This window comes from Oryza glaberrima, chromosome 5 (genome assembly GCF_000147395.1).
Source record: "Oryza glaberrima chromosome 5, OglaRS2, whole genome shotgun sequence".
In the NCBI taxonomy this organism is placed as follows: domain Eukaryota; kingdom Viridiplantae; phylum Streptophyta; class Magnoliopsida; order Poales; family Poaceae; genus Oryza; species Oryza glaberrima.
In genome coordinates this window covers 18,120,465-18,133,795 of record NC_068330.1, presented here as the reverse complement: position 1 = coordinate 18,133,795, position 13,331 = coordinate 18,120,465, and the positions used below count along the sequence as shown (strand labels likewise).

The window sequence follows — 13,331 nt, the reverse complement described above, 5'->3', positions numbered from 1 at the left end:
ATAATTCAAGTTTTAACAAATTTCAAGAATTCCGCCCGGTTTCGTTGGTAACCGAGTGTGGATCCTACTCTTTAAATAGAAATACTCACATTAATAGCAAACCGCAGTCGCTATTATCGACGAAACTCGGAAGAGGGTATTCGGTGATCAAACAGTTTTGAAATTCTGGAGTATGCTAATCGGTTCAATCTCGTGTGTTTTGTTTTAAGATTTTAATTTTGACCAGCTCAACTCTTTGTATAGAACAGTTGTGAATTAGAGCAGCCATATAAATGTGAAAATCTTCCAAACGAGAAAAGGAAATAGTAGCACTACCTAGAAAGCACTCTATATTGAACATGTATCATAGGAATGCTTGAATCCAGATGCAAACAAGTCGAGTTTGGATTGAAGAACAGTTTTGCAGGTACACTATAATAACCAATCTGAGACAATTGAAACTAAAGCCGGGAGGCAGCATCAATCAAATGAGTGACATATGCTATACAATTACAGTTTGACAGACACCACTAGTAATAGATTCCAAGCCAAGATGACATCAAGAAATTAACTTTCATGTCACATCTGTAGACCTTACGAGAGAAAAACAAAACAACCAAACAAACTCGATCATCCGACCCAAATTTCAAAGATTTCAATCACCTGAAACCTATATGCACACACACAAAACATCAACAAATTAAGCGAAAAGGCCACGTGAACACCATGACGAGCGAGACAGCTTAAGCCATACTAGCAGCACACGGGGTCGTTCTTGCGGTCCTCCTCCAGCGGCGGCGCCGGCCCGCCGCCGCACAGGCCGGCGCGGAACGCCAGGAAGCCGGCAGCGTGCCCCGCCACGATCGCGAGGAACACCCCGCCGTTGAACGACATGAGCGCGAGCATGATGAGGTATGCGACGCCGACGCGCACGGCGTGGACGGCCGTGCGCAGCGCCGCGGCCGCCCGCGGCGCGCGCCGCCGGGCGAGGCGCGCCTCCAGCACGCGGTAGCCGCGGAACTCGAGGAGCACGGCCAGCGCGAACATGAAGAGGATCGCGAGCGCGTACATGCCGCCCCTGGCGCCCGGCCACAGGGTGAAGAGCACCTCCGTGTTCTTGCCCCAGAAGAAGGTCATGTGCATGTACCGCGCCTTCTTCACCGGCGCCGGCGGCGGCGGCATCGCCATGCCATTGCCGCCCATGTCCATGGCTTCTACTAGCTCGCTGTCGCAGCTAGCTGATGATAGTTTATGTCGATGTTGCTCTCTATGGGTTAGCTCTTGGCGTTCGGGGGAGTACGACGTACATGTATATACGCGACCGTCGCGTGTAGTACGTACGACGCTATGGCGGAGATGGGCAGTACACCGTACGACGCGGGCAGGTGCGGCTGCGCATCGGGCGATTGGTGCCGCGCGCTGGGCCGGCGAGGTTTCGGCCCTCAAGAGCACCGGCCCGATGGCCCACAGCCTGATAACCACGGATTATGTCCAGAGAATTTTTTTCATTTTTATTTTTTTAAAATATTTACAGAAATAATCTATCGTCGGAAAAAATTACAAAAATAGACCCTGCCGCCCTATACTTGAGCGGCAAGCTGACGTGGCAGACGAAGAAGGGACGAAGGGTGACGGCCGATTTAAAAAGATGAGTTTTTTTTTTTGCACCTAACACCCTTGCCGCCCACTGCCTGGGCGGCTAGGGGCCTCCATGCAAAAAAGCCAGCCCGGGGCCTGCCATTTTGCAGGCGGCCCCTTGCCGCCCTCTGCTAGGGCGGCAGGCCTCCTAGCCTATAAAAGGCTTGCCGCCCTGCACACCCTCCTCAGTTCGCCTCACCTCTACTCTGAGAAAAAAAAAGAGAGGGGAAGGAGAAGAGAAGAAAAGGCGAAGCCCTGCTGATTTGAGACTCTGATTTCAGGTAATATTCATAGATCATAATGTGACTATTTAATTAACTAGAGTGTATTTTTTAAAACTTTGTTTGAATAAATGCATTATATTATCTAGGGTTTTAGTTGTACTACTGTAGAACTGCGTATTGTTAGATATACGTAACTACGTAGATCTGTAGTCTTTGTAGTTTTAAATGTTGTTGAGTACCATTACATTAGCATACATAACAAGATATTACATTTTGGGCATTTATTACATGAAAGAATGATCTAGTTATTTCGTTGACAGATATGTCCAACAAACATATATTTCAACTATACCATGGCCCAGGAAACGTCCGTTACGGGCCGATTAGGGTAGATCTGTTAGAATTTATTGTAACACCAAGGGGATTGCAGTACTTGTAGACGAGCACCTGACGACGTGCACGCGGATACTGGACTCGGTGCGCTCGGTTCTCCGAGCGTCCACCTGTCGTCCTGTCGACGTTGCTCAGGCAGACGCAGCACCACAGCGGCCACCCCGACCGACTGGTCCTCGTCCAGCTGCACACGTTCCTAGGCTAACTCCCCCTCCCCACGGAGGTAAGTATATTTAAGGTTTATTTTTACATGCCCCACACATATATGTGAACCGATTGATCCGATTGCTTCAGGGTTTCGTGCACCGTTCACCACCCCGCCTTCCACGAGTATGCCTCCTATTGTGCCCCCCACAGGTACTAAAAAAACAACACTATATCGACAATCAATTTACATGCAATTTATGTGTTAGCTTACAAGGGTCTTGTTGTCGATGTATAGGTTTCGCCCAGTTCGGTACGACACAGGCCGCCCACTTCTCCTAGGCTGCAAGGTCAGCGTCTCAGGCAACTGCGTCGGCCTCGCACTCTGCGCAATTCTAGTAGGATGCCGGGACTTCGTCACAGGCAGCCGGCACGTCGAGTCAAGGTCCACCACTGGACCATGCCAGGACATCGTCGGAGTACGGTTGGGCTTCCACCTTGCACTTCGACATCGGCGACTTCGACTTCCAGCACTCGATAGAGGACGTCATCAGACCAGTCGGTGCAGACGCAGGACCAGTTGCCCTCTACTCCGCCGCCAGACACTCGTGCTACCCGTGTTGTGCCACTGGATCGCTTCACGTACTCCCAGGACCACGTGCGAGCACAGGCCCGGAGGACCAAGCGTGGTCGCGGCGCGGGGCAAGGCCAGTAGAGCAGACTTCTCTTTATTTATTTACTTTACATGCTAGTACTGTATGCTTGTAGAATGAATACGTTGTTGCTATTCGGGTTTCGCATCCCTAAACTTCGATGTTACTTTTTACGAAAGCACGATACCTTTCGGTGCATGCCTGAGTGCTTTCTGCCATACCGATGCAGCCTCCTTTATTCGCGTGCGATACGACTGCGGAATGGCTGACCCACCATGGCCCGCATACGTCCAATCTTACTTTCGGCGCCAATCAGGCTGACCCACCATGGCCTGCGATGTAGACATGTCAAGGTTATCACTGTGACTTTATAAGTCGCCATAACGAGCGATGCCTCACAATCTTTCATAACTCGGTCACATTCAATACTCTCTTTCTCACTGGTTTCATTACAAAACCCACCAGCTTTCGGCAATGGCTAGACGCTGGGGCGTTGAGGATCCGAATTGGCATAGCGATCCTTGTGCATACCTGCTACCACCTTGGTGCCAACGGCCTCTTTGCCTTTGCGGTGACCGATGGCAACTAATGGCTTCGATGAATCTTGACATTCGAGGAAGACACTTTTTTAGGTGCCCTAACTATGACCGTAAGGTATTTTATTATCTGCATATGCTTATTCATTTTATATGGGCAATTGTTTTATTCTTTATCATACTACTCTATTCGTCAGACCCACGCTACGGCTTACGGATACATCGAGTGGGTCGATACAGAAAATCCCGTTCTCGACCTAACCACTGGTTTACAATAAGGACGTTGGTATTTCGCATCCGAAAGTACTGAGCAATACTTGGAGAGAAAAGCGGCTTACGAACGACAACGTCGTGAACAACAGTGCGACTGGCGGGTGCTAACTACGGCACTCCCTCCATGGGAAGCCCGTCCAAGATGTAGATGCGATGATCATTGTCAGGTTCTTCGTTCCATAAAGCCTACGACTTTGGGTCGAAGGTTTTTTTGTTTGTCCAAATATTCTAGACGACGATTTCATAGTAAGAATATTTTGATTATCATGAATCCTTATTTTCTCCCAACATTTACTAACTTTGTTCGCTTCACATCTATTCGTTTTTGACAGGAACCACCAAGGAGATGTCAATACAGAGAATGGATAGACACCAGAAGGGTTCTAACTCCACCTAGCCGTGTGGTGCAGCTTTAACTATCAGAGGAATACAGGGTTACTAAAGCGCAGTTTGAGAGAGGAGAGGGATCCTCATGTAGGGGTTAGCTATTATCGGACAACTTACCTTATTGAAATTTGTAATGTCATGCTTCCTTGTCCTATTACTACATCATCGTTGTGTTCAACTCTTGCACTACCTCCCTCCTAGTTCGAATCTAATCTTATATATGTAACTGCAATGGAACCAGATGTATCATGTTCAAATTCTACTACTATTTCTATACATGACATAATTCTCCTTGTTTAAGTGTATATAATGTTTCTACGACCGAAACTATGATAGGCCTATATCAATTTCATACACTAATACGTTGAATAAGTTACACCATAAACTCTTACTTAAAATATGAAATTGCAAAACAACCGACCTCAATACATTTTTTAAAACATTATTAACAAGTTTTACCAATAAATAATTCTTAACTGTTATCAACAGAGCTGAAAAAAAAGCATTTGGCTTGTTTTTTTGCATCTAGACCCAGATGCAAAAAAAACCCAGCCAAATGCTTTTTTCGTCGGGCGCAAATTGCATTGCAGGGGACGGCAAGGACCTAAGCGCAAAATACGCACACGGCGTCGTCGAGCCGCCGTCTCTTTTGTAGTCGTCAAACTTCGTGATTATCTTGACTGCATGCCTAACTGAGCTTGTCATTGTAGCAACCCTGGTGGCTCCATCTTCATCTTCATCAACACCATGGTTTACATCTCTCACTAGGGCCTCCAAGGCGCCCCTGTCGAGCGTGATATCAACCACCGAATCGCAATCCTCTTCGTCAGCTTCAAGGGGGGCACCCACGTCTTGCTCCTGGTAGTTCTAGGCCGTGAACGTTCGTCCCACGAAACCCTCCTCTTCCCTAACTCAATTGGCTACAGATAAAAAGTAGGAGAGATGATGTTACACATGGATTTCAGGTAAACGGATTTGTCTGGACTATGCCACTTTAAAACAAAAAACCCTTCTAGAAAGGAGAAAAATATTGAAAGAGAGGAGCAAAATGTTGAAATGGGTAAATCGTCACTAACCAATCGTTGGACTGTTTGTGCACTGTTGTGGTTCCTTCGTTCCTGGTTGGCGAAGAGCACGCCAGCTATAGATGGCTATATGGCCCGAGGCCCGTGGACCGGGCCAAGACACGCCGTTTTGGCCAGGCCCAAGCACGGCCCGACTGGGGTCGTGCCCGTGCCGGCCTGGCCCGACAGTCGGGCCATGCCTGGGCTGCACCCTCGGCACGGTGGGCTGGCCCGGCACGGCATGATTGAAGAAAAAAAGTACAGGGATGAAAAATAGACTTAAATAACCATATAAGGTAAGGCCCAAATAGAAGAGAAATACAAAATAGACTTATTTCCAGCCATATGAACACAGCCCACAGAGTTGAGGGATGAAAAATATACTTATTCTGTGGACAAGCACAAAGTACAGGGATGAAAAATAGACTTAAATAACCATATAAGATAAGGCCCAAAGAGAAGAGAAATACAAAATAGACTTATTTCTAGCCATATGAACTCAGCCCACAGAGTTGAGGGATGAAAAATATACTTATTCTATGGACAAGCACAATGGACTGTTGTACCTTCGGGCCATCCCGGCACGGCCCGAGTCGTATTGGGTCGTACCTGGGCCATGTGTGCAGCACGTGGGCTGGCACGGCACGGCCCAGCGTGTCGGTCGGGCTGTGCTAGCCCGACTAGCCTCGGCCCAGGCACGGCCGGGCCTGGGCCGTGCTGTGCCGGGTGGCCCATTTGGCCAACTATAACGCCAGCATTCCTAGCGGATTCGAAGAGTATATACAACGAGAGGATGCCCCACACGTTGCTGTGGGACTTGGTTAATATCAATTTGTTAGATGATAAGAGGCATAATATCAAGAAGAAACAAATAGCTTTCTTGGAGAAATTCTTTTTAGCAGCCCTATCAAAAATTTGTAGATAATTTAGGTAGCACATGTCAACTGAAAGAGCGTTCAGCCATAAAGCTCTTTTATACGGAGTGACGGGCTGGATACATGTATATGTGTGTGGACATAGGCCAATGTGTTCATGTGGGCTACATTTGGCACTGAGGAGGCGAAGAGACTCACCCGGTGACTGATGGGTTGGGCTCTATGCTACATTCCATCCAACCTCTGAGAAGCAATCTAATATATTCATCCAACGGTTCACTATTTGATGATGACGTGGAAGCACGAGGTTTGAGCTTTTGGCCTTAACTTTATAGAAAGAAGGGATATGCGTAGTCTAGGATGGGAAGATGCACTACGGAGGGCGATGTGATAGGGAAAGAGGCGTCAGCGAGGAGAAGAGGAGGGAGAAGTATGCCCCCATGAACACCAGTGCGATTGTACGAGGTAGGATCCGCGTATAAAGTCGTATTTGTCATGGTTATGGATACCACGTACCCAATAGTAATCGACTAAGCTCAGCGGGGCCCACCATATACCAAATCTTATACGGAATCGTACCTCATATATAGAAGGAGTTCCGGATAAGGAAGTACGAGTAGAGTTCTATATGAAAACGACAAGGACTACTCGGATTGTATCTATATTGGTCTTCTTAATACTACTTGTACAAGGGAACATCTATGGGTATAAATACAAGACCCATAGAGGGAGAGAGGGAACACACACACAAGTCAGAATAGACACCAACACACGCCACCAGACATTGATATCAGTGATAAGACTAAACAGACTCAATCTGGTGCCTGCGGAGGCCGACAAGAGAGATCTAGCGCCATCTCTAATCTCGACGAGTTCATACTCGAGGAGTAAAACTACCCTGTCGTTGACTATGTGTTGGTGATCCATGCCGCCAAGTCAACGACATCTAGATAGGTTATCCCAAATATTGTACTTAGTGTGATTCAGATGAATAAAGAAAAACACAGACTACGGCCAAGAGGAGTAGGGTCGGTACCTTCCTGTGAAGGGGCCCAAACCTGTATAAAAATCATTGTCTCTATCTTTTTTACCTCAATCTTACATATACCCTGATATCAATGATCTTCATGTTATGTAAATATTATAGTCGTGATCTCAAGCATGACAGTATTTCCATGGTCTGCTAACAAATGGGCAAAATACGGGCAAGTTGGGAAATACCGGGAAGTGGTCGGGTGTACGCACGAATCACTTATCGTGTGGTGTGCAGCTGTCTACCCCAGTAGATAAAAAACTTTTCCCATCAAACATCCATCTCATGGACCAAAAATGAAACAACCTAATATCAAATGAGGTATATCTCGTTACTACTAATATTGATAGATAAGTTCGGTCCAGATTTCTATTACAAAAATATATCCCATTTAATACTATATTGCTATATATTAAGATAGAGTTACTATTATTACTCTATCCGTCCCAAAATATAACAACTTTTAACTATAAGGATTTGTCTCGAAATATAGCAATTTCTCCACCAATATTCTCTTCCCAACTAATCACAACCCTCCACCATTTACTTTTCTCACCTACTTCTACTACTCATCCAATCACAACCCTCCACTATTCACTTCTAGTTGTTTTCTTAATAACCGTGTTCAAGTCTAAAACTCTTTATATTCTGGGACGGATGGAGTAACTAGTAGTATTCATCACTTAAAGCTAAAATCTCTCTAGAATAAAAAATAGAGTATATTTGTCGAGAAAATAAAGCGATGCTTGTCTTCTGCGTAATGACGCCATCAGCATGGCTCTACAGCTCATAAGCCATGAATTTTTTTTTGAAAGCAACGGAAAATAATTATCCCTGCGCAAACAACATACTCCTGATCAGCTGTAACATGTGACACGACTCCTGCGCATTTTGTTCTCTGTGTACCACTGATTGTAGCCGGTACTGCCCCGACAAAACTATTGGAAGTCAACAACCCGATCTCAAGTGACATGGACGACTATCTACGTGTCAATCCTCTGTGCAAAAACTCCAAAGGACAAAGAGATAAGCTAAGGAAAATTATGTACTCGACGGCAATGGCTTGCCACCTGCTGCCATCACCTCTGAGCTCCAGAAAAATCGAAGAAACGAACCTGCACTCAGCGTCATGAGTGACGACAGTCGACAGCCATGGCTCCAGCCCTCCGGTATGGGTTTGTTGATTGGGTGGAAAGTTTGAGCGTGTCACCTTAATTATTATATGAGGGTGTTATATAGAGGTATTTATGTACTAAAAAAACTAATTATAATATCCATCAGTAAATCACGAGATGAATTTATTAAGCCTAATTAATTCATTATTAGCAAATGTTTTACTCTAGCACTACATTGTCAAATTAGGTTTAAAAGATTCGTCTCGCAGAGTAGTCGCAATCTAAATAATTAGTTATTCTTTTAGACTATACTCCCTCCATCCCAAAAAAGGCAAACCGTGTGTTCCCGTGCCAACGTTTGACTGTCTGTCTTATATGAAATTTTTCTATAATTAGTATTTTCATTGTTGTTAGATGATAAAATATGATTAATACTTTATACATGACTTATCTTTTTAATTTTTTTCATAATTTTATCAAATAAGACGGACGGTCAAACGTTGGATACGGAAATCAGGATTTGTCTTTTAATACACCATGCATATGTCCAAATATTCGACGTGATAGGGTGTAAAGTTTTGGGGTGGGATTTAAACAGTCCCTATAAAGTCTGCCCCAAATCATTCTTTAATCCTTCTGAAGCTAAAATGAAAAAAACTCAGGTCACAGACCTTAAAAGGTGATGCTGACACTAAATTTGTTTACAGGTCTTGCTTAACACGATAATATAGCAGAAGTATACTTTATTTCTTAAGTCAGCTACGCTTTACTGGCTGCTTCTTTTGTTTTCTCTTTCAGAACCATGAAACCTTTTAATCGTTCGAGGAGACGTTTCTTTCGTATCATCTACATAATTATAAAAACATAAAAAATCTAAATTAATATGTGGTACATTACTACGTAAATATACAAGTTTAAGTTTAACTTTACAAGTTAAAAAAATAATTGTGAGTTTAATATGTTTTTTTAGAACTTGTGAAGATCAAATTTAAACTTGCATGTTAAAATAATATATTACACATTAATTTATATTGTTAATTTTTTAAAGAAATTATAACTGTTTGGAAGACATACAAGAATAAGAAGACATCTCCTCGAGATATTAGAATTCATTTCCATCATACGTGTTCCTTGCAACTCAAGTGGTGGATTCTGTCGAAAGGCAATAACATTTGTTAATATAAAATTAAAACGGTAGTTAATTATCCTCAAATCTAATATTTATACACATAATTATACGAGACCAATTGAACACTTAACTCCAACTCTTCTCATTATTGAAATAGATTGTTCGTTCCATGAATATTTTGAATATTTTCTTCCATTGCATTCATTAGACTATTTATTTTAAACTATTTGTAATATTTATTTTTTAAAAATATTTAATTTACCCTATAATCAAGTAGATAATTTTTAATTTACCCTATAATCAAGTAGATAATTTTTTTAAGTACTCCCTCTATTTTATATTATAAGTGGCTTGACTTTTTTTCTAGTTAAGTTTGATCTAATTTATAGAAAAATTTAGCAATATCTAAAATATTAAATTAGTTTCATTAAATTTAATGTTGAGTATATTTTGATAGTATGTTTATTTTGTGTTAAAAATAGTAAAATACTAGTACTATATTACTCACTCCTTCCAAAAGTCTAAGTTATATTTCTTTTTACCAAAACTAAGGTGTAGTTAATTCATTCATGTGATAAACTAGTGAACATGCAACCAATAAGTGCTAAAATGATTTCTTAGGTTCCGATAAAAAAATTAATATGGCACATAGTGACTACAAATAGAACTTAGACTTTTGAAAAGACCAAACAATGGAATAGGACATAAACTTTTGGAAGGAGGGAATATTATGTAAGCTTGATCAAACTTAAAAACAGATTGACTAGGAAAAAGGAAAAATAACTTATAATATAAAATAGAAGGAGTAGCAATAATATACTTAATATCTAAATCAAATGAGACGCGGTCTTACGGATGTTTAAAGATACACAACATTTTATTTACAAAATCTTATGAATAACTCAAATACAACTGCATATTATACGACCACAAAAATTATGAGGCATAGGCGCATAGCCGCCTACAGAACAGATGGAGAGCCAACTGGTCGATCTCCAGTGAGTCAGTGACCTAATGACGACTACATACGGAGTACATGTCAAATCCTCTGCGCAAAATCTCCAAAAGCCAAATAAATACGGAGGAGTACTCCATAAGATAAGGCAAACATCTACTACTAGTAATAAGAAAATGACGGCAATGACAAAACTTTTGGATTTTAGTTGGAGGTGACATCCTAATACTAATAATGTGATATATTCAGATTCGTAGTTTTAAAATGTATCACATCTCGTAAAAATCCTTTATATATTTTGGGCATGAGGAGTGGGCACTTAGAGCCAAGGCCATGTTTAGTTCGCGAACGAAAATTTTTGACGTGTCACATCAGATATACGGACACACATTTAAAGTGTTAAACATAGACTAATAATAAATTCCGCCAGGAAACAATGTGATGAATTTATTAATCCTATTTAATCCATCGTTAGCAAATGTTTACTATGGCACCATATTATCAAATCATAACACAATTAGGATTAAAAGATTCGTCTTGCAATTACACGTAATCTGTGTAATTAATTTTTTTCTATATTTAACACTATACATATGTCCAAACATTTGATATGACATAGTGAAAAAGTTATATTTGTGAAATAAACAGGGCCCTACTGTCATCACGTCGATGTTGAGTTTCAGTTCGGAAAAAATCAAAGAAACGAGTGCGCGCTCTGCAAGATCTGCAGCGACAGCCATGGAGATCGAGCTCTCAACCGTGCTCCTCCTCCTCCCCTTCCTCCTCCTCGGCTTCCTCTACCTCACCGGCGGCGTGCTCCGCTCCGGCGGGAACGCGCGGCGGCGTCTCGCTCCGGCTCCTCGGGGACTGCCCGTCATCGGCAACCTGCACCAGGTGGGCGCGCTGCCTCACCGCGCCCTGCGCGCGCTCGCCGCGGCCACCGGCGCGCCTCACCTGCTGCGCCTCCGCCTCGGCCATGTCACCGCGCTCGTGGCCTCGTCGCCGGCCGCCGCCGCCGCGGTCATGCGCGAGCACGACCACGTGTTCGCGACGCGGCCCTACTTCCGCACGGCGGAGATCCTCACCTACGGGTTCAAGGATCTCGTCTTCGCGCCCTACGGCGAGCACTGGCGCCACGCCCGCCGCCTCTGCTCCGAGCACGTCCTCAGCGCCGCCCGCTCCCACCGCTACGGCCCCATGAGGGAGCAGGAGGTCGCGCTCCTCGTCAACGCCATCAGGACCGAAGCGGCCGCGGCGGCGGTGGACGTGAGCAAGGCGCTGTACGCGTTCACCAACGCCGTGATCTGCCGGGCGGTGTCCGGGAGGCTCTCCCGGGAGGACGAAGGGAGGAGCGAGCTGTTCCGGGAGCTCATCGAGGAGAACGCGACGCTGCTCGGCGGGTTCTGCGTCGGCGACTACTTCCCGGCGCTGGCGTGGGCCGACGCGTTCCTCTCCGGGTTCGCCGCGAGGGCGTGCAGGAACCTCCGGCGGTGGGACGAGCTGCTCGAGGAGGTGATCGCGGAGCACGAGGCGAGGCTACGCGGCGGAGACGATGGCGGCGGCGAAGAGCACAGGGAGGAGGACTTCGTCGACGTGCTGCTCGCGCTGCAGGAGGAGAGCCAACGCCATGATGGGAGCTTCAAGCTCACGAGGGACATCATCAAGTCGCTCTTGCAGGACATGTTCGCGGCGGGGACGGACACGTCGTTCATCACGCTGGAGTGGGCCATGTCGGAGCTCGTCAAGAACCCGGCGGCGATGCGGAAGCTGCAGGACGAGGTGCGCCGCGGCGGCGGCGCGACCACCGCCGCCACGCCCTACCTCAAGGCCGTGGTGAAGGAGACGCTCCGGCTCCACCCGCCGGTGCCACTGCTCGTCCCGCGCGAGTGCGCGCGGGACACCGACGACGACGCCACCGTGCTGGGGTACCACGTCGCCGGGGGCACCCGCGTGTTCGTCAACGCGTGGGCCATCCACCGCGACGCGGGCGCCTGGAGCTCGCCGGAGGAGTTCCGCCCGGAGAGGTTCTTACCGGGGGGCGGCGAGGCGGAGGCGGTGGACCTGAGGGGCGGCCACTTCCAGCTCGTCCCGTTCGGCGCCGGGCGGCGCGTGTGCCCCGGGATGCAGTTCGCGCTCGCCACCGTCGAGCTCGCGCTGGCCAGCCTGGTCCGCCTCTTCGACTGGGAGATCCCGCCGCCCGGGGAGCTCGACATGTCCGACGACCCGGGATTCACCGTGCGGCGGCGGATCCCTCTCCGGCTCGTCGCCAAGCCGGTCGGGTCAGAAGACGACAAGAAGTAGCCGAATAGTGTGATCTGTGTGTTTTTTTTTTTTTTGGTCTGGGGGACGGGAGACCGCGTGGACTGTGTTAATTTAGGAATAAATAAATAATGGGCCGAATCGCGTGTGTTAATCGCTGGGAGCTTTTTGTCCAGCCCATCTTGGTTCTAGTTTGCAAGTTCATGTGTGTACAGTAATTTTGGCAGGAATAAATTCATCAGAGTTCCCTTTAACTTGTCAACGAATCCGATTTTCGTCCCTCAACCGAAAATCCAGACGCAACGAGTTCCTCAACTATTAAAACCGGTGCAGATTAGGTCCCTCGGCGGTTTTGAGGGCGGTTTTGGCTGACATGGCGCCTACGTGGCTAATTTGACTCGGTCTTCATCTGACGTGGCATTGACGTGGCGCTTACGTGGCAATTCGATCTAAAGAATAAACCCCGTAGGACCCACATGTCAGTTTCGCACGCATTAATAAAAAAATGGTAGGGGCCCACGTAGACCCCACATGTCATTCTCACCCATCTCCCTCTCTTCATCTCTCTCCCCCTCTCCTCTCCCCATCTTCCCTCGCTTCATCTCCCGCCGTGCCGGGGTGCGACGGCGACGTCGGCGGCACCGCGCCGGCAGAGGCGTGGTGGCCCGAGGCCG

At 46.2% G+C, this 13,331-nt stretch overlaps 2 protein-coding genes across 2 annotated transcripts; one reads left to right on the top strand and one right to left on the bottom strand.

The window, feature by feature from the left end:
* Positions 1–390: 390 nt before the first annotated feature.
* Positions 391–1,232, bottom strand: LOC127774897 (copper transporter 2). Its single transcript, XM_052301186.1, has one exon. It carries the CDS (start codon positions 1,186–1,188, stop codon positions 733–735), a length of 456 nt encoding a protein of 151 aa, XP_052157146.1. The 5' UTR covers positions 1,189–1,232; the 3' UTR covers positions 391–732.
* A 9,814-nt stretch (positions 1,233–11,046) lies between these two features.
* LOC127773006 (cytochrome P450 71A1-like) lies at positions 11,047–12,909 on the top strand. Its single transcript, XM_052299016.1, has one exon. It carries the CDS (start codon positions 11,068–11,070, stop codon positions 12,697–12,699), a length of 1,632 nt encoding a protein of 543 aa, XP_052154976.1. The 5' UTR covers positions 11,047–11,067; the 3' UTR covers positions 12,700–12,909.
* The last annotated feature ends 422 nt before the right edge of the window (positions 12,910–13,331 follow it).